General features: G+C 46.2%; 1 protein-coding gene across 1 annotated transcript in view; it reads left to right on the forward strand.

Moving 5' to 3' along the window:
- The window catches only part of LOC144123448 (neural cell adhesion molecule 1-like), a 192,638-nt gene extending 171,848 nt beyond the window's left edge, over positions 1–20,790 (forward strand). Inside the window, exons 6-13 of the mRNA XM_077656274.1 lie at positions 1,082–1,226; positions 2,435–2,728; positions 3,238–3,525; positions 11,445–11,753; positions 15,300–15,443; positions 16,454–16,574; positions 16,889–16,978; positions 20,221–20,790. Coding sequence (XP_077512400.1) covers positions 1,082–1,226; positions 2,435–2,728; positions 3,238–3,525; positions 11,445–11,753; positions 15,300–15,443; positions 16,454–16,464 — 1,191 coding nt within the window. The 3' untranslated portion in view covers positions 16,465–16,574; positions 16,889–16,978; positions 20,221–20,790. The remainder of the gene's footprint in view (positions 1–1,081; positions 1,227–2,434; positions 2,729–3,237; positions 3,526–11,444; positions 11,754–15,299; positions 15,444–16,453; positions 16,575–16,888; positions 16,979–20,220) is intronic.
- Positions 20,791–21,209: the final 419 nt, after the last annotated feature.

The raw sequence follows: 21,209 nt of genomic DNA on the forward strand, positions 1-21,209 counted from the left end.
AATCGTGCCTGGTGCAAAAGTACTAAATAAAAAAAGAGCCTGATTCTCGCCCATACTTGGATGGAATTATCCCTGGCATCATGTCGCATCGACCTGTACCATCTAGCTCAATGTAGTTCATAAGTATGCTTTCCTTTGTCATGACAAATAATTACAATGACGGAATCCAAGTAGGAGCGAGGAGAGGGGGAAGGGGAGCGGGACGGCTGGGTATCTGTTAGAGAGTTTCAATAGGAGCAAGGCAAACTACGCCAGTTCGAACCGACACACGTATGGCTTCTTTTTTTTGCGCTCCGAATAGCTTAAACCAAGCCCACGCAGAAAGAATGAATCAGCTAATATATTTAACCCATTATCTAGCAAATGCTATCGTGTTCGCGCTTTATAACCTACTTAATAAATATGCCCCTGTTCCAGTAGCGAAATTTTTCCGGGAGCTTGTTCCTTCATATTTACTGCAAAGAAAACAATATACTAAAATATTAATTAAACTGTCGGTGCATCTCAGCTGAGACATGATTATACCTGTGCACTTTTTAACTTAACAACTTGTCATTTGCATCCACCTAAGCGCAGCCATACGGCTGCAAAAAAAAAGGCGCTAAACTCTCATTTACTCTTGTTTTATCTGTCTCTTTTGAGCGTTTGTGTATAACCTCACTGTTTCCACACTCTGGATTCTGCGGGTCCAGCGCATTCATGGTATGGTGAATTCACGAAGCGCCCTTACCTCTGTGTTTAGCCTTCAGCACCTTCAGAGAAAGGAGTTGGAATAAGGTAAAGGTAATCCTTTATCTTCTTCCTACTCCTTTTTCTGAAGCTGCTGTAATAGTTCACCCTAGGCATTGTTGCCTTTTTTAACGACTGCCAAGCAGCACAGATAATCGGCCTAATGTTGGAAACGAATTTTCAAAGGCAGGTCTTAGAAAATATAGAATAAAACCATCCATTTGCAAATATTGGTCCGATTACCTGTGCTGCATGGCCTGACTGGATGCTTTGATAGCGTTTTCTCGTTACATTATTGCTGCATTGAAAAACTTGCGTTGCAAACTTCCTTTTTGTGCTGCGTATTTCCTAGGTGATGCACATAGGAAGGCGTGTCTTCTCGGTGGTCACCTACACTCCGACGAGAGATGACAACAGCAAACGAGTGCGATGCGTCGCCGAAAACCCTAACATCGTAGGAAGTTTCATCGAAGCCTCTTATAGCATCGATGTGCATTGTGAGTACATACTGTTCTTCACGGAGTAATTAACAGAGAATATATCTTGCATAACACACGCATCATGTTACGCGTCTTACACAGCTCACGCACAGAACATCTTTTACACAACACGCAACACAAACACAGCATGCCTCTTACAGTGTTTCTTGGCTTACCATAGTCTGCTTTGCCGCTAACACTTATCAATAATTTTGTAGATTACCAAGGTTGGCCATTTTCGCCCAGCCAGTGAGTTATCTGATTAAAACTCGCAAACATACAGCTCCTACGCACGTCTCAGGGTGTCTAATTATGGAATATAATTATCGAATTATGAAATATAATTATTTAATTAATAAATATAATTAGACACCTCGGCGTAACGTTCGAAACTTCAATGTAAAAACCCTCCAGAAAATCTATTTTCCCGGCCTTCACTGTTATCCACGCAGTCCCATTAGGCAACTTCCACAAACCACGCTTAACGTAATGCAGCCAGATACTATCTTGTAACGATTCTTGTTTCTATTTCATTTAGCCGTGATATCAATCGTGAAGAAAGCAGGAAGAGGTGAGAAAGCAAACTACCAATCACAGACCCAGCCGACCTTTTCAAATCTCCGCAACGCAGGCAGATTCGTCGCACAATTACCGCCCAGTTTCTTTGCCGAGGTGGGTTTAACGCCGATAGAGCTCTTTAAGCTCGTAAGACGCGTCGAATTTTTCAGTCATTCCTCGGCGTCGGTTCCGGTCCACCAGTGTGACATGAGCGTGGAACGCGTTTATACAGCACGGGCTTGTTTCTGCCGCGACTATCATGACGTCTTCTCCCACGGCCTACGTCACTGGGTGGTGCTACCAATGGAGGACCCCAATGGCAGAGGACCACATGAAATGAAAAAGAAATGAATCGTTACATAATGCAGGCCCATACAGTAACTATGGCCCAGTTTCCTCATCACTTCACCACGCCCGCAAAGGGTCGCACGCTTTTCAGCCCTCGCGTAGCTACCCTCAAACTATAAATATTGTGCCTACACCAACAGCGTCGGAGGAGCCCTCCTCTAAGATCCTGGACGTTCAAGCCATCCGCATTTAATCAAATTATCTGAACGCTTTCAGTCGAAGAGGCAACGCGCAGCGTTTTCCGGAAAGGGACGCGGTGATAACTGGGCTTAGTGCAGAGAAGCTTTCGTGACGATCCTTCGTCCCGTCGGGTGATGCAGACAAGCCTTTGGTGACCCTCCAGCTGGGCAAGCGGCTTCGGCTGGAGGAGATCTACGAAGGCCAAGACGTGTACCTGGAGTGCAGCATAGATGCCAACCCTCGCGTGAGCGAGGTCATCTGGCGCTTCGAGGGCAGCCAGGACGTCCACTCGGACCCCGCGGCCAAGGTCATCACGAGCAACCAGTCGCTCGTGTTCCAGGCCATCCAGAGGCTGAACGCGGGACGCTATACCTGCGTCGCCATCAACACCGTGGGCGAGACGGTCAGCAACGAGCTCCGGCTCAGCGTGCAGTGTCAGTATCTCCTTCGTTTGTTATCAACCTTTTCCCGCAAGTATGAGACATAAAATACAGGTATAGACCGACGTAGACCCGTTGCCATTTGCATGCAAGGAGTACCCTAACATTTAAAGGTAGCCGGTATTGTACGAAGGCGCCGCCTTTAAATCAAGGAGTAAGAAACTTCGTCTTCCCGGCATTCCCGCAATGGATGCAGTGTCGTTTAAGAAACTCGCATAGACGGTGTCTCCAGCTTTCACTTTAAAAACTCTATGTGCTGGGGAGTGAAAAAGGAAAAGACAGGAATGGCGAAAGAATCAAAGACGTCCGTTAATGCCAGGAAGTCCCACTCTGTCACGAAAACAAGACGCCCAAAACAATGATTGGCGAGCCGATCTGAGCAAGGCGAGCCTCTAGGACATGCAAAGGAGTTATTTTCCGCTAAGCACTCGTCTCGTAGGTGTTGGGCGCGTCTTCCGCTGGCGCATCCCTGACGCGTCCCCCTATGTCCTCCCATTGCGCAGACACGCCGGTGTGTCTTCCGTGGCAGGCCGAAGTGTATCCGGTGTTGATGCACGAGCTGGTTCAAGTGTCGTGCAACGTCAAAGCGTACCCTAAGGAGGTAACCTTCCAATGGGCCTTCAACGGCAGCGGGCGCAGCCACGAGCTACAGACGTTCATGTCCGACGGGAGCTGCAGTATCGCCGCGTACGTGCCGCGGGACAGGACAGACTACGGCACCCTCCTCTGCTGGGCCTCCAACAAGGTCGGCCGCCAGAAGGAGCCCTGCCGCTTCGAGATCGTCCCTAGAGGTCAGTTATCTCTCTCTCTCTCTCTCTCTCTCTCTCTCTCTCTCTCTCTCTCTCTCTCTCTCTCTCCCTTCGTCCTTTTTTTTCGCTTCTGTCAAACCACGCAGGCATGCTTCGCAGGTATCGACACCAAACTCATGGTCCATCCTAACACGCTTGCGTCCATCCCACCACACTGATGCTGTTATTGTTGTTGTTGTACTTGTTGTTCTTGTTCCTACTGCAATAAATGGTGCGTACCCACACTGGGGTATCGGCTAAGAATAGGGAGGCGAAATCGGCGCGGTGCGTTCTACTGTTCTTTTTCTGCTATCACTGCCACCGTTTTCTTTCTCAGTAGGTAGTCGTCCTCAATATTTCCTCGCATGATCTCTTTTTCTTTTATCGATTATTTATTTATTTTATTCGAAAATACTGCGGCGCTATTCAGGCGCTATAGCAGAAGTGGGTTACATTAAAATACTAGACAATAGGAAATTTGACGCTCTAAGAGCGCATTATCAAAAATAAAATGTAAAGACAATGTGAAAGAAATCACAGTATACCACAGAAATTTAAAACAACTGAATTTCAAACAAGAAACCTGGAAGTGAAAGTGAGCAATGTTGCTATGTAACGATTTCTAAATCTCTATAATATGAGGAAAGAAACTGTATTAGCGTTAGTACCTGCAAAAATGTGTTGAATGTTAAGATTTTGATGCATCCCAGTTGCTAATAGTGTAGAAGACGGTATATGATTACCTTCAAAAAGACAGCAGGCAAAATGCACAGTACAGTAGAGAAGCTTCAAAGATTCAGTTTTCGGGCGGGGTGAGGGTCGACTTAAGTTTATAAACTAGAGGAAGATGAGGGTGAAAAGTAATTGTCATAGCCGCAACAGATAAATCTTATAACTTTTCGTTGTAAGGATTCAGTTCGATTAATTTCACAGTGCTTGTGAGGATTACACACATTTGAAGCGATTGAAGAATAGGACGGACGAGGGTTTTGTACATGAGTAATTTGGGCTCTTTAGGAGTTCCACGCATTGTGCACCTGATGCAACTTAATTTATTAGAACTTTAACTAAATGTGTATAACCATGACATGCTCTCATTAAAATGATGCCATATTTCTATTCGTGTACCCTTTGCAGCGACCAAGTGTTAAATGACTAGTCGAAACAAGAAGGTAACGCGCGCTTAGTGAAAGACATCTCGTTTGGTGTAATTGATGCTTATCTGTGAGGCATTTCACCGGACGCAGAACAGCAAATTGCATACTCATTTAGAAGCTGCTGGTCATCAGGAGTGGTAATTGTGGGGAGCAAGACACAGTCATCGGCGAAGCGGAGGACTTGAGGTTATACGGCTGTATGATCTATCGACTACCGACACCTCATCTCTCCGCGTCCTCTTCTTCGGCCGCGGAATAGTTCAAGTTGTCACAGCTCAGTGCGGCAGTCAGGGTTCCTGCAATTAGTTACTTTGTCTCAAGTGAGGAAGGTGAGCACGATGTCCCTTACTTTATCACACATTTTCTCCAATGCGCCACATTTGTACCTACGCTATTGGTCCATTTGCTGCAGCTGAACTTCGGGATAACGAGTCAGCGACGTCGCCTGTGCAGGTGGCATGTGCTCCGGCATGCTCTACTTGCTAATTATCATAACTTGCTAATTATCAGCGGTAGAAAACGCGCAGCGACGACGCATGTGAAATGAAAGCTCGCGAAAAGCTTCGCAGCGCTGTGCCGTTGTTGGCTCAATTCGCCGAATCGCTTGCATACAAACCAGCCTTAAGGTTTCGCTGTGTCCGGCGGCCGATGCGGCCAGCAGCTCGGGCGGCGACGTTATGCCCAGCAGCCGCGGCGTTGTAACAACTTGGCCGGCGAAGCTCAGGTGTAACCGGCGATTGAGGGGGGAGGAAAGCTCGGACACTTATAAATATTCACTCGCTCATATCCGACGTTCGCCTTCTCGGGAGAAAGCTTGAACTGTGTGTTTGTGAGTGAGTGTATGCATGTGCCGGACACATATTCCTATCCTGCACACAAGTCGGAAATAGAGAGAGAGAAGGGTAATGCAAACAAGCACAGGACAGCGCGAACTACCGGCTGTAATACGCGACCTCGAGGAATGATGAACGTGTGCTGGCGACTGCCCTTTCCTTTGCGCTTCCCTCTTTCTCTCTGTCTCACATTCGCCGCCTACACCAGCCGCCGTCAAAGCGCCGGCAAAAAACGCTGCTTGAGAGACCAGGCCTCTCCGAGCGTCCAGTTAGCGCTAATTACGGCTGCCTCGCTGACTGCCTTCGTTGCTGAACGCGCGTGGCCGGGGCGGCAGCAGACGGCGACGATTTTGATGGAACAGCGCGAATCCGGGACGCTGAGCGTTTTTATTATCTGTCTCTTCTTTGCTGAAGAAGCACTTTTCCTTTGTGCCACGGGCAGCTAAGCGCACTTTTCTCTCTCCTGCTCTCTCTCTCTCTCTCTCTATTACTGCCATCGCTTCGCGACGTGATTGGCTGTGCCGGGTGATCGCACAGCTAGGCGCGCTGCCCAAACACAACTCATCTGTCCCGCGATGGCCAGTGGCGTATGTTGATTTATGGGTGGCAGGCCTGGCGACCGAGGCGAGGGGAGCACCGGCTTGCCTTGCCTCGGGAGAGATGGACCAGCGATGCGATGGAAATGACGGTATATACGCGTACGTATGCGGCGGCCACCGATGGGAAAGAGTGCTGCCAGGAAGGGAGACACAGCCTCGTACCGTGACCCCTAACAGCGGACTGCTTTTAGTGGATCATCGACTTTTCCGCCGGGCTATTAGCCTTGCCTGGCAGCGGCCGATGCGTTCCGCACGCTTCGCTCCATTGCAAGTTTTCTTTCTTTCTTTCTTTGCTTCTTACACATCCTCTTTTTTCTCCGTTTAGTGGAGTTTGCTCCCTTTTGCTATTTTTGTCTCCGGAGGGAAGAGCGAAAAGTTCGCAAAACGCAAAGTGTGGCAAGTTTCTTTGGGGTTCCAGCGAACGCTCTACTTTTCAATGCGTCTGCATGCATTTCACCTTCAAATAAAAAAAAGTGGTTTTCGCTTTGGGTGAAGCTGTAAAGCGCCTCTCGTTTTTCTTCCGCATATGCTGCCCGTTTTTTCTTTGTCCGTTCATGCGCGAGAATGGGGGCTTGCGCATGTTTGCACATGCTTGCGTCTGTTCTACACGTATAGGCTTTCGCGCGTTAGCGTGCGCGCCTTTTAGTGTCCCTAGAGAAAAGCATGGTAAAAATCAAAGCATTATGAAGAAAAGACCTCATTCACGCAGTTTATTATTTTTTTGTCTTAGTTCACCGTTGTATTTGGATATTGAGTGCGTATCGCATAATAAAATGTAGAGTGACTAGCAGTTTGCGTTTTCTGTTAGCTGGCCGCTTATCAGCTGCATATTGAAGTTAGCGGCTTGCTAGGGATAAATTAGATTTAACCTTGAGCTATAAAAACATTCAAATCTGCTTTATAACCTCTATTTAAGCTTTGATTACCAGATTTTGTGTGTCCTTGAACTCTATAGTGGCTGCGCTTTGGGAAGAATCAAAGAAAGCAAAGACCGAAGCGAAGAGTAGTCAAATGCTAAACATTGTGGTTGACCCGAAACACGTGAAAATGCAGTTTTAACCACCTGTCATTTTCTGCTACGAATGCCAACCACCAAATATTGTGAAAAAAAAAAACAATTATGCACTTCCAACTGGCCTTTAGAAAAAATGGTGATGACTTTTCGATCACCTAACGCACTGCTTGTATTTCGTATGTATTTCGTATATACGAACGACTACACAAATATAGACATTCTGCTACCTGTGTATTTTGTTTGCGCCACTAACCAGAAACAGAACGCAGCTATTTGGGGCTCATTCTGTACTCCCCATTGTTGGCTGTCATTGCCTATTTCTTTTTTCTTGTCAGTCATTCTTAACACGCGAGCCTGGCCTCGCAACAGGTGCGAACCGGAATCCGAAAGTCATGTTGCTGTAAATAAACTCTCAGTGCCATCCCTCACTGTCAGTTAAGAAGAGGGGAGGGGGTGAAGGAGAAAGCGAAACCAGATGTTTGACTGCCCTTAGGTTTGTGTCAGCTGTCACCTCAACTGGGTGTTTCTTCTTCTCCTTCGTTTACTTTTTTATCCTTTTTTACTTTTTCTTCTGGCCGGTTCACCTTCTTTTTCTTCTGCCCCTTCTTTTGAGGTTTGCGTCATCAGAGCGGGAACGAGAAGAGCAGAAGTTAATTTGTGTGTGGCTCTGAGCGAAACTAGCTCGGTCATAGTTGCCCCCTTCTCTCGTTCTTCGAACTGTGGGCACACAAAGGCGAGTGGCTAGTGTACTTCTGTTGCTGCTCTTACTCACCACTCGGTGGCCTGCATTTGCTTTAAGAGCGTTCTTGAGCCTCGTGCCCTAGATTACGGCCAGTCCATTACCGGCAGGGAAGAGCGTTCTTATCGCTTTCTTACGCCTTAGGATGTTTCCTTCTTGGCCTCTGTTCCGTCCTTTTAGAGCATGCAAGAATCTCCACTTCATCAGCCGTCCTAATGCCAGTGGCCTTAACGGGCTGCGCGTGTGAAAATTCCGGTGCCAGACTTAGCTGGCTACAGCTGCCTCCGCAGCACTGGGGAGTATTAAGTCGGTAAACTTGTAAGCGACATGTTGGTTCCAGACCGAAGTAAATAGCCCGATACCTTTCAGATTTTTTTTTTTTATGTGATAGCATAGAAGCCTCGTTGTAGATAGAACCCAGCGACCGGCGTCGTCGCACTGGCGCACTGGATTGGTTGGCTCGCAGTGAAATCTTCAGTGAAGCAACCAGAGCGAAAAAAATCTGATTGGCTGGAGAGACGTGACGTCACCAGACAGGAAGTGACACTGCCAGACCAGCGAAAGCCTCTTGACTGGCAGGAAGTGACGTCACAAGACCAGGTTTGTCTATGTGAAGCCTCCCACTGCCAACCGTGGCGGGTGGCAGATGGTGTGCGGGAAGACCAACTTGGCGCCGTACCAGACAGGCTGTCACACCTAACACCTGAAGACCGTCCTCCTCTCCCCCACCTGCTCTCTCCACACTCTTCCTCTCCACTTATAGCGTAGAGCAGGGAGACGTCTTTCCATAAATCAGCTCAGTAGTGAGCTAAGCTCAGTAGCGAATGGCCGACTCGGTATTGAGCTAAAGACAGTAGAATGAGAATTGTAATAGAACCAGAATAGGAATAGATTGGCGAGCGAAAGTAAAATGTTATCCCAATCCCTCCACACTAGTCCAGTTGAGCGCCCTTAAATGTTAGGTCGCCAGCCACATTGCATGGTGTTTCAGAAGTCAGATCAGCGCCAGCCAAACTTGCGCTGAACGCGCCTCCAGCACGGTGAGCAATACTAGTCACCATTCAAGGTGATATTTATTTATCATTGCGGATCACAGTTGCCTCATTTTTTTGCTATTAAACGTCGTGTGAAGTTCTGTCTCCGGGATCAGATGTATTAATAAAAACAAAGACATTGAAACTCCTCGTGCAGTAATCGCGTCTTCTCGTTAATGCTGTCAGATGTGAGTTTCTGGTTTTTATTTCCAAAGCAGGGTTCCGTGCTTCAGCACAAAACGCTATAATGTAATGCGAAGGCAAGATAGCCGATGGTCGTCAAGAGAAACGGACTGAATTCCAAGAGAAGGCGAGAAGGCAAGTGTATCACGGGGCAGCAGAAAATTGGGTGGGCGGGTGGGAATGAGAAGTTTGAGGGGATAGGGCGGCCGCGGCTTGCACAGAGCAGAGTTAATTGGAGAGAGATGGGAGAGGCCTTTGGCCTGCAGTGGGCGTAACCAGAATGGTTATGATGAAATGTTTGGCACTGGTCGATTGATTGGTTTATTTATTATTTCACTCATTTGTTCTGTTTAGTTCATTTGTCTGGTTTCAATGCACGTAACATTTTATACAAACCACCATCGGTTTGCTACAATGAGATATAATTATTGGGTACAAACTATGCGATGGCATGTCCGATTTTGTTGCCACTAATACAAGAACTTGTTTTCTTTCAGTACAAGTTTTCCGTGGAGTTAAATTCGATTAATTCGTTTATCGATTTGTTTTATTTTAGTTATTTATCCTCCAGCCTAGCATCATATTATCTGAAGTGCCGCGGGTCTATTACTATGAGATATGGCATTATGGGGCTCAAACTACATAACTGTATCTGTCTGGTGTTGGTGCTGCTGATGCAAGACTTATTGAGGAAAGCGCACAGCGTATGTAGGAATGCAAAGTAACACGGATTTGTAAGTACACATGTAGAGACCTCCATGAAAAGGAATATTGAGCTGTAGTAGAGCACGCATGAACAGGGAATATCGTTCTTTTAAGTATATTTTGCGGACGTTTCAATTGTAGCCATGCCTCAGCCTTGCTCAGTGTGGTTAATGCATATGGAGAGCTATTCACGAAAATGAGCCATGAAAGATGCAGATTGATATCAGGTGCGCCACCTATTCTGTCGATGGGCAGAGAGTTCCTATTCTTCCTCGTGGTTCTGTACGATCTCCCTGCTGCAGTTTCACCTTGCAGTCGTAAAAGTTTTCCAGTTATTAGCGCGCTCTGGAAGTCACGAAGAAATTCGTAGCGCGCGTTTCCAATGCGTTAGAATTAGAACGCTTATGCGAGCGAATACATGCGGCGGTAGTTGTCGGTGACCAGCCTACGAGAAAGCAGGGAAAAAGAAACCATAGTTACGACCTCAAGTTGGATTCTAACCCGCGCTGGCGCGAATAGGTCTGTTTCGCTGGCCGCTGCGCTTTGGGCCACTTTGCCATCAGAGCAGTCTTTTCCTTCATTGCAAGGCAGAACTGCCGCGAAAGGAAAATCCCGAACATTCTGGCGTCTTAATTCACACAGCATTTCGCCCAGCGTGCTATACTGCTATAGCCTACCGCCCTGTGCTTTGGATAGCGTTGTCTTCATTAACTCGCATTTGCGCCTCTCGCGATGTGCTTTGACAGTCGTCGTCATCATCGATATCCATCCGCTTCCAAAGGCAAAAGCACGCGGCCACTCGGACCCCAAAAAAAAATGGGCAAGGAGGCGCCATGTGACAAGCATGGATCAGGTCACACGGCACGTCTAGGGATATCAGCCACGTGCGCCATGTCACTACCATGGAGGAAGTCACATACAACAGCAGGAAATTTGAACCACCGCAGCAGAGCAACAAGGAACTTAAAATGTCATTGGTGCGAACGAATACAGCTCGTCAACATAAAGCGCTCACGAATCTGAACGCACGTGCTAACGCAATCCATATGCATCAATCGCATAATCTAAGACGCCGCAGTGGCTGAGTGGTTATGGCGCTCGGATGCTGGCCCGAAGGCGCGGGTTGGATCCCGGTCCGCGGCGGTCGAATTTCGATGGAGGCAAATTTGTAGAGGCCCGTGTGATGTGCGTTGTCAGTGCACGTAAAAGAACCCCAGGTGGTCGAAATTCCCGGAGCCGTTCACTACGGCGTCCCTCATAGCCTGAGTCGCCTTGGGACGGTAAACCCCCATAAAAAAAAATCGCATAATCTCCCGTGAATTTTTTTTTTCAGGCTCTCAGCCGTTAAAACAGTCGCGAACTTCAAGCAACTACCCATGGAACAGAGCCATTGCTAGACCACAAAACTGCGCATGCACAATCGATCGCATGAGCTCAAGACAAAGCATGCAGGTTATCGTCTATATTTATTCAAACGGGACTGTGCACCAGCAGATGACTTCATTGTAGCCCCTGCACGGCTCTCATTATCATTCCGGTCAAAGCCGGATATCTTACTCTGCCGGTAATCATATGTTGGTGTACACGTATGCTCAGCTACGTCGAGTGTGCACGGGCACGTACGCGCCGGTCGCCTTAGCCTGTGTGCGGTACGCAGGTCCTCCCAAGCCACCGTACAACTGCACGCTGAGCAACCAAACGGAGGACGCCTTCCTGGCCGAGTGCAGCGAAGACCCCAGGGGCAGCGGCATGTACCAGATGTACGGCCTGGAGGTGCACGACTCCTCCTGCAGCCGGCTGCTGGCCAACCTGACCGCCGACCGGCCGTCCTTCTGGGTTCACGGCGTGCCCGCGGGCCTCACCTACTTGCTCGTGTTATACGCCGTCAACCGAATGGGCCGCTCGCAGCCAGTCGTGCTACGTGCTGAGGCGGCCGACAGATACTGGGACGGCATCACGGGGCAGGGTAGGCCTCCTGCTTTCCCTAACATACCTAGCTCGTCAAGCTTCTTTCCCTGCCTACCTCGTGTCTAGCTCGTCTTCTGTCCTTGCCTCTTAGTGTTAGCACATTGCTCGTAACGTCCCGTCCCACTTCAAATTCGTCGTAATACGGACGCAACGCAGTCACAATCATCGGATGAGAACCAGGAGGAGAACTAGGTTTCAAAACTTCTTAAGGCAGGTGATCGCGCGATTTGTTTATGGTACAGGCAGTTTTGTTTCTCTTAGATGTATCATCATCGTCGGCCTTACTACGTACACGACAGAGCAAAGGCCTCTACCATATCCTTCCATTAACACTGTCCTGTGCCAGCTGCGGCCACTTTACTCCTGCAAACTTGCCTTGCTTAGAATTCAATCCGTGACCGTTAAGGACCAACGGTTATCTTACATTTGCATTACATGTCCTCCCCGTCGCATTTCATCTTCCATGATTTCGAATAGGATGTCATTAACTCGCGCTCGTTCTGTGCTTCACTGTGCTCTTTTTCCTGTACCTTAGCGTTTTCCCTATCATTTTCCTGTCGCTCGCTGCGTTGTCCTCAATTTGGGTCCAATCCTTTTCGTTAGTGCCCATGTTTCTGTTCCAAACAAGCCCAGCTTTCTTGGATATCACTTTTATTTCAGAAGCAACTGCTGAATACTGCAACACGGTGTTATGAACATGCTGATCGGAATGGACCAATCTTCCCATGTTTAGCAAAATTTTGCTTTTAAAGTTTGTCCTGCGCTTGCACCGAGTAACTAATACTTCTATAGAAAACCAGTAGGGCTCATTGTTGACATTAAATAGCCCGAGGAGGAATCTACGAGGAGGTTTGACAGGCGTCCAGAGGGGGGGGGGGGGCTACGGATGTAAGCGGTGCGCGAAAAATTGCGTTAAAATACAACTTCCCGTGGCCAAATAAATAAATAAAATAATTGTTTTTTTGGGGAAAGGAAATGGCGCAGTATCTGTCTCATATATCGTTGGACACCTGAACCACGCCGTAAGGGAAGGGTAAAGGAGGGAGTGAAAGAAGAAAGGAAGAGAGGTGCCGTAGTGGAGGGCTCCGGAATAATTTCGACCACCTGGGGATCTTTAACGTGCACTGACATCGCACAGCACACGGGCGCCTTAGCGTTTTTCCTCCATAAAAACGCAGCCGCCGCGGTCGGGTTCGTGGCCAAATGCTCTTGTCCAGAATTTCTGGGTATGAGTATGTAGCGTTAAGAGACAACTTGTATACTTTCCTCTTAAGGGATACTGGTAAATTCTTATTCACCACCTGTGAGTGCCCGCCGAATGCACTCCACCTTGTTCTTATTCTCCCATTTATTTTTCTTCGTGGTCCGGATCTGCGTTCACTACCTCCCTTAAACAGGTGTATTCTCCTGTCCTTTGCAATGCTTCATTGTGTATCGTAAACCATTGTTCACTTCCGAGAGTGTTGAACGCTGCTTATATTACTCTTTACACCCACCGTTCGTCGATGTGTAGATATTGCCAAAACAAAAACCTTACATCTTCACTTTGTGCTGCGAAAGTGGCCATAGTGAAGGGCTTTGAGCAAATCTCCACCACTTAGTGCTCCTTGGCGTCCTCCATGATATCAGTACCGTGGAAAATCTGCATTTAACAGCCATCAGAATGCACCCAATTAAATATTTGCCTCTGATTTTGTGCAAGGCTAAAGAATTCCATGGCCGCAAAGCCACTTTGTCAGGCTCATAAACATCGTCGAAGATTTCAAGACTGTATTACCGTTCAATGCACTACGTCGTTGAACACGCACAGTAGAAGCGAATGCATTCTGTACGTTATACGGTATCGAGTCATGAGATAAAATGCATCAAATGCCGCTTTCAACTGATCAAATACCCGAGAAAACGTTACAGTGCCAAGGACCTTGAGTAGGGAAGGAGGCAAAGTTCGCGAAACGAGATGAAAAGGAACACAAATAGTAGAAGGAGCAGGCAGCGATTGTTTTGCTAATATATTACTGTCGGCTGATCTTTCACCTGCACTATCGCGAGCAGGCAGGTAGGCCCAAGCACAACTATGCGCTTACGATGTTAAAACACACTCTTCACATTACTTGTACACGTCAACGCGTGGTGAAGCGCAGCACTCAGCTTGTCAACTGCACCAAAGCGCACATTCTTGCTGCATTGCTAGCGTTGACATGCTGCAAATTTACCTCGAGGATTTGTTGTGTACCCAATAGCAGTAACACAGAAAAAAAATAAAAATAAAGTACGGTGGTCCATGCGTTTCGTAGCTTGACAGTGTAATACATAAAATGCGAGGAAATGGGTCCTATGAGAACAGCCAGTCTTAGCTCAAATGACCACAAATAACCGAACGCCTAAACCATCAGCGCCGAGAGACGCGTTGACATATTGACCGCAAGGCAGCGATCTCACAGGCCAACGAAGAAGGAAGGAAAATAAAAACTGACGTTGTGACTGCTGTAATCCGCATCGATCGTGTCATGCGAACGATGAACGTTTCAAGTAGTTCTTCGTGTTATTGACTCCAGCGGTGAGTTAATGACACACCATATCAGCTCAGGCTATCGAAAAGATCCGTTTTTAGTGACTCCTACCAACATGCAAGTAGTAGAGATCCGTTGTGTCTACACCTCGTAGCCGTGGGTGCTGAGCCGTTACTGATGCCACACGAATAGTATCCGTAATGACGCACTATTAGGTTTGCTATAGATTGATATTTTTCGTTCAAATAGTCGTCCTTCAGTTGTGTTGCGATTAGAGCTTATAACAGAGTTTGTTTTTTTCTTGCAGCTCCTGTCTGGTTGTACATCCCGAATACGCACTTCACTACAGAACAGACTACAATTCAGTGAAGACAGTCTCTTGCTCGTGATCGAATACGCACAGCAGTGTGTACTTATTCTGCGTCAGCGATTGGTTTAAGTTTATGATATCAGAATTATTTGTTGATACCATTCAATGTGCAATTTCGAGACTATGGCGTAGTGCTTGAGTTCCCTGCTACTTATATGGAAAAGTTAGGAGCAATGGTACCAGTGTTTCCTTTTATTAAAGCAAAGCTATCAGTGGTTGCCGGTGCCTCCTACGCACAAACATTTCCAATAATATGTTCAATAAAAAGAGCAACGAGAGAAAGAGATTGATGACTGCACCACACTCTTCCTCTCACCGCCAGTCGTCAGTCATCAGGCAATAAATAGAAGTAACAATACCACGCTGTTTGAGATGGAAATCCAACCTTCCACTTTAATAATAAGACGGGCGATCCACCTTCTCGCTCAGCATCAGAACTGAGCCCAATGGAACTCATACTGATGGTAAAAGCACGTGGAATGAACCAAAGGGCGAACAAAATGGTCCTGCTTTGCAACCGTGCGTTGCTACAAGAATTATGGCGATAAGGATGGAGCGTTGCTAATGGCAGTCAATGAAACTCGACAGTCTTGGAGACGCTTCGCGCTTGGCCCTACTTCTGAATACAGATGTAATTTCTGTTCTTCATCCGTCGTGGTCGCAGGGTACGAATCGAGCGGCTGCGAGCAGAGCAACTCTCTCGGCATCATCGTGATCGCAGTGTGCATGGCCGCCCTGTTCCTGACGTTCCTGTTCGGCCTAATAAAACACTGCCTAAACAAGCAGCAATGCTTTAAAGACAACAAAGGTGAGCAATCAACCCTGGGTCACATTTCTCTGGTTCTAAAGGCAACCTTGAACAGAGCTACCGGGAGTGGGAAGAAGAGAATGTTAACAAAAAATAAAACACCACTTCTGGTGTTTACACAACTTATCGAAAGGCAAACTATTCATATTTTTCACACCTAACTGATGCCGGCACAATATGTCTTGATGAAAAACTAAAGCATACACCAACACTGCGGCTACGCACTACTCATTGCTCACCAAAGAAGATAAGAGAAATAATGTGGTGCTGTATTTTGTGCTGATGAATTTGAGGAGTGTCATTCCTGCTCCATTTGTAAGCACTCTTCAGTTACGTTACAGGATACATGGGACTAAAAGCGCATGTAGCTTGGCTGGGAATTACCCTTGTAATGTAACTATAAACCTGTTTGTGTCGAAGCATACATAAGTAGCATGTTTTTTCATTTCCTTTAAAGCTTCAGCCTGCGCTAGAACTTTAAACAAATGTTGGACTCAGCTGTTCCTTCCAGCTCACAGAAGCTCACTCAGACTTTTTTTTGCAGTTTAGTTTCCACAGACACGTATAAAGTGCCCAACTGGACCACTAGCATGGCATAAAATGAGCACACAATTCAAGAATGCTGTTTGCTCACTGCATTCCTGCTGATAACCGATAGAATATACATCAGTCACTTTGCTCTTTTTTTTTCTATGTTGTTTACACATTGCCAATGTGGGTGTATTGTCCGCAAAGGCTTTATAGATTGGAGACAGAGAAAAGTAATTCACTTAATTAAGGAATAAAATACAAGACTGACTGGCTGAATTGTTTATCAAGCCCATATATGCGATATAGTCGGTTTATTCATCAGATCGGTCTCGGGAAGAACATTTATCAGTGGAAGCAAGATAGAAGACAGAAAAGAGAGAAATACATTAAATTTGTCGCACTAAGTTCTGTCATCTCCAATTTAAACAGCCATTCGTTTTGTTCACATTGGTGCAATATTGTATTTTTCTGGTTTGCAGGTAGTCGGTGACTGTGACTTCGTGATTATGCCAACCTATGCTACAAATATCATCGTTGGCTTTGCTCGCATGAATGACCATACTGTTGGCATTTTGGGGAACAATCTGATGCCACCAGCAGGTGGGTTTTGGTGCTGTTTATATTTTCCGAAACTTTGTTTGATACAGGGTTGGAGTTTTTATAAACGTTCTCTAGAAAAAAGAAAACCTCACCTCATGGTACAAAGCATGAATTACGCTTACGTAGACAGGCTTCGCTTTTTTTATTATTTACATGAAAAATAAAGGCAAGGTTGGTGCCACATAGCGGCTCCAGCTAGCTTTGCAATGTGCAGTAGAATACAAAGAGGTGTAAGTGACTGTTTTCTCTCTATTAATACAGGTCATGCTTTTCAAACTGTATTTTCTACTTACACTAGTGTGTACATCTTGCAGGCTCACTTGACATTTCTCAGCGAAAGGGGCGAGGTTCGCCCATTATTGCAAAGCTGGATCATTTCGCCGATGTTCTTGGATTCTTATCAAGTGAGTCAGTCAACGTCAGTTCCAGTTCATTGTCGCAGTAGTCTCTGATGCATTTCTGAGAAGTGCACCACAGCTGAGTTATAAATGTTCACTATAACACATTGTGTTTTTTTCCGCTCAGTATCTCAAAAAGTCTTTCTTTTGAGAATATCCTGTCTAGACAGAGCCAGATTGTTTCATTTAGATGGGTATGGCTGCTGATAAACATGCCAACTTGTTTTGTCACAAAAATGGTCGGTGTAAACCTGAAACACTAGGAGACTTTGTATCTTAACGCAATCAGTTATTGTACTAAAGAACTTAGCAGCACACTGTCTGATGTGATTTGTAGAGTTGAATCCCGCTATAACGAAATATGCGGGCTAGCTAAAACATTTTAGCTGAATCAGAGACTTCATCGTTGCGAAATCGGCCCATGATTACGACAGGTTGAACAAAATGGTGCATGAACAAATTAGCACCATTTGCAAGAAAATATTGTTACAGTATTAACCACTCTGGTGTCAAACTATCAGCTACTCAGGTGTAACACTCCTGGCCACATAAGGCTCTACCCAGCTCCTCCACCTCCTCCCGCGCCATCTCCGCGCAGTCTTCACGCCGGGAAACTTAAGATAGCATCCTCAGCAGGTAGGGCGAAGGACGGCTGCTCCTAAAGATTGTCAACACCCTTAGTCCGACGACCTGGCTCGGCTACACGAATGATGACCACTTGACCTGAAGGTCTAACCCGAAGGTCTGATCCGAAGGTCTGACCCGAAGGTCTGATCCGACGACCCTCCCTATTCGCTCTGAAGGAATGGTTCCCGCCGAAATCTAAGTATCTACTGACAACTGTAACGTTAGCAAAATCGTGAATTCCGGCGTGGATTTCCCAGTTATGAGTAGCAGTCTTGCAACGGCCCTTAAAAATGTTTGGATGCTGTGAACTGGCCCGAAGATTCGCACAGCTGGAGACCGCGTGGTGACACCGATTGGCATCTGCACCTCGCAAATGCGGATCAGAGGTGTCGCTTGCGCAGGCTGCTTTGATGCGTTACGTGAACGCTCGAATGACCTAGTGGCTTGGTTTTTCCTTCTAGAGTATGGTGCAGTCATCGATCTTTCGGTCACGGACAAATTTACATTTATTATTTTGTTGTATTAGCTCATGGTGTCGTTTTAAAATCATCGTGCCGTTGATGGCGAAACCAAGTCGAGAGAGACCAATTCCGCATTTGTGGGAGCTATCGCGTCATATCCTGAAGGCGGAGCTTAATTGTACCCTCCAATTTTTTCAACGGGAACTAGCTCATAGAAGAAATGTTTCATGTATTGTAAGACTTCACTAAAGCAATCAATATATCTGCAGAACTCCGCTTGCAGGTTCGCATTTTTTTGGTAATAATATGGCATCTTTAAACTGCAGTAAGCATGAATAGAAGCACAGCTGACTGAGATGTTGAAGTCAATTGGCATCGATAAAATGATAAACGGCAGTCATCTTTGGTTAATGCCATTGGGATCAATGGAAAACTATCTCTCACTTTCTGTTGTGGTCAGCAATCTAAGCACCAGGTTGAGTAAAAAAAAGAACACTTCTCAATAATGTGTAAAGCTTGAATAGCTTTGATACCTTCTGGACAAAACGTTAATAATTTCTGTGTATTTTTAGGATTTTGTAGCATAGCTGCACTACGGTAGCACTTCTAGTCTTCAGCGTGGTTGGTCACGTGGTGACCAACCACGCTGACGTGACGCGATAGCTACAGCTGGCGTCGTGGCTGATCACGTGATTCGTAACGTGGTTGGTCACGTGACCAAGTTCCACTCAGCCAGCTGTAGCTATCGCGTCACTCCAGGTTTTACCAGAGCTAAAGCACCGCTAATTTTTTTAGCGTAGTTTTATTTGTGTTTAAAACATTACTTCTGGTCTGCGGTGGATGGCTGCACGTGGAATGATCTGGTTCCATGCTTCGAGCATGGTGCTCCTATTGCTGGGAAGGCTTGTAATGTATGTTTGTTCATTCATCAAAGCTGCCGGCGCACGGCTTTACTGTTTTGTTTCTGATGAAAGACACGTCTTGTCGGGTCGCATCTTGTGATGCAACTGATTCTACATGGTTCGAGATTGTGATTGGTTTTGTGATTTATCTTGAAAGTCCATTGTCAGCTTTAAATAGAGCGTAGCCGAGAGCAGCAGTGGTTTTGTTCATCAACGACCACCGAGCACATTTGTTGCTATCGCTGCCGCCGTGTTGCTCAGTTCTTTGTGAGCGGGTCAGCCAAATAAAGATTGACTTTTTTTTACTGACAGTGTGCCTGGTGGCATAAAGAATTATTTACAAATATAGGTAGAGAGTGGACTCTTGAAGAAAGTCTTTCCACGCCACTTCAGTGTGCTCATTCATTGTCGACGACGTTGTTACCTCCATGTGACACTATAAATATTTCGCTCTTACATCACTTGTAAATAAACATTTTGTCTGTCTAGTTTGGCTTAATGTCTTTTGTGTCCTTGTCATTGACTTCGTTGCGTAAGAGAAGTCGCTCAGTTTTTTATAGTATGAGCTAAAATATGAAAGGCCCACTAAAATTCACATCAAGTTGTAAATCCTAGAGGCCCGTGTGCTGTGCGATGTCAGTGCACGTTGAAGAACCTCAGGTGGTCGAAATTTCCTGAGCCCTTCACTACGGCGTTCCTCACAGTCTGAGTTGCTTTGGGACGTTAAACCCCCATAAACTATAAAAATCATGTTGTAGCAGACAGTGCTGTATATTGTTTCCGGTTGTATTTTTTCTGAGTTCGAGGTGGTGCCCCTTTGCTAGAGTTGCCAGGCATACAAGTGAAGGAAAAAGAGATGCTCGTTATGGCACAAATGACGGAAGCCGAAAGCCCCCGAATCCAAGGAGCATAGGGGATGTCTTTTTTATTTGTAGTTTTTTTTATTTGTAGTTTGCTAGAGTTAGTGATATTTTAAGGAATTCAGTGGCTAAGAACGGTAATGTGGACTACGCTCCTGTATGCAAGACTATGTTCAGGTTTTAGTTAACCAGCACAAAAGTTGCTGTGCTCATTTTGCAACGAACTTCACTAACATCTTGTGCTTTAGAACACCCCGTGACTCGGTGTCATTATTACTGCACCAATTTTGGGCCATATGCTACTAGATAATGTGTTACTTCCGGAGCAGCAGGTCCAGCCAGTGTTGTCATTTAGCTTAACTGTCCCTGCTCTCTACTTTCTCACGTGCTGTGCACAGGTCAGCTGAAGTGCCTATGACGTGAAGAGCTCAAAGCATCTCCGTAGAGACACCAACTGCGCTTGGCCCACGGCTGAGATTGCGGTCGAGCTCGGGAGCCAAGGGATCCGTGTCGATTCTTTACAGATGCAAGAATGACGTGGCCCCAGTGCAAGCAAGAGTACTGTGCACCTAGTCCGTGTGACAGTCTTTGCGGAACAGCTAACAAGAAGGGGGACCTCAGTGCTCGGACTACACACCACCTGTCTAGGTTTACGCAACGTACTATTCTTTTTAATTCTCGCTTTTGTGTTGGAGCACCATTTTACACTGGCGCGTAAGGAGCCAAGAGGATATCTGTAAAATAAAGGTTGCCGCCGATGAGCTTTGTACTTTTGATGCACCCGACTTCGCGAAGAGCTCGTCCACAAGTTGGAAACTTTTCACAGCTGCCATTCGAGGTGGGTGACCGGTCAAGAGCCATCTGATGTGATCCACTAAGTGCCCCTGTATACTGCACTACAATGATGAGAGACTCTGTTAAGTAATAATGCACTATGTCATAAGCATGCATTAAATGACTCAGTGTGCAAATACGCTTCTCCCCGTGTTTGGTATGCAAATGTCTGGTGGAAAGCATATTTTCTGGTGCAATTTTTTCTCAAGACACGACTCGCCTGAAGAGGCTGGCATCGACCATGGATCTCAGAGGAGACAGGTAGTTGGTGCCACCATTATTGGTGATGTAATCTGTTATATTCCTAATTTTTCCAGTTTTAGGCTGCAGGAGTGCGGGAAAACCTAATGTTCTAACTTTGTGCAGCTGTGTGAGTTCTCAATGAGGAGTGAAATGCTGAGACGTTCAGCTTTCAATTGATTGTAAGAGTTACCACGCCTCTTTTAAATATTTTGCAAATGTTGCTTGAAGGCATGAATGCATAAATTCATTACAACTTTACTTTTTGTAATAAACAAGTAATTCTTCATTACTATAACTTTTTTTATTTCAA

Source organism: Amblyomma americanum, chromosome 3 (assembly GCF_052857255.1).
Source record: "Amblyomma americanum isolate KBUSLIRL-KWMA chromosome 3, ASM5285725v1, whole genome shotgun sequence".
Lineage (NCBI taxonomy): Eukaryota > Metazoa > Arthropoda > Arachnida > Ixodida > Ixodidae > Amblyomma > Amblyomma americanum.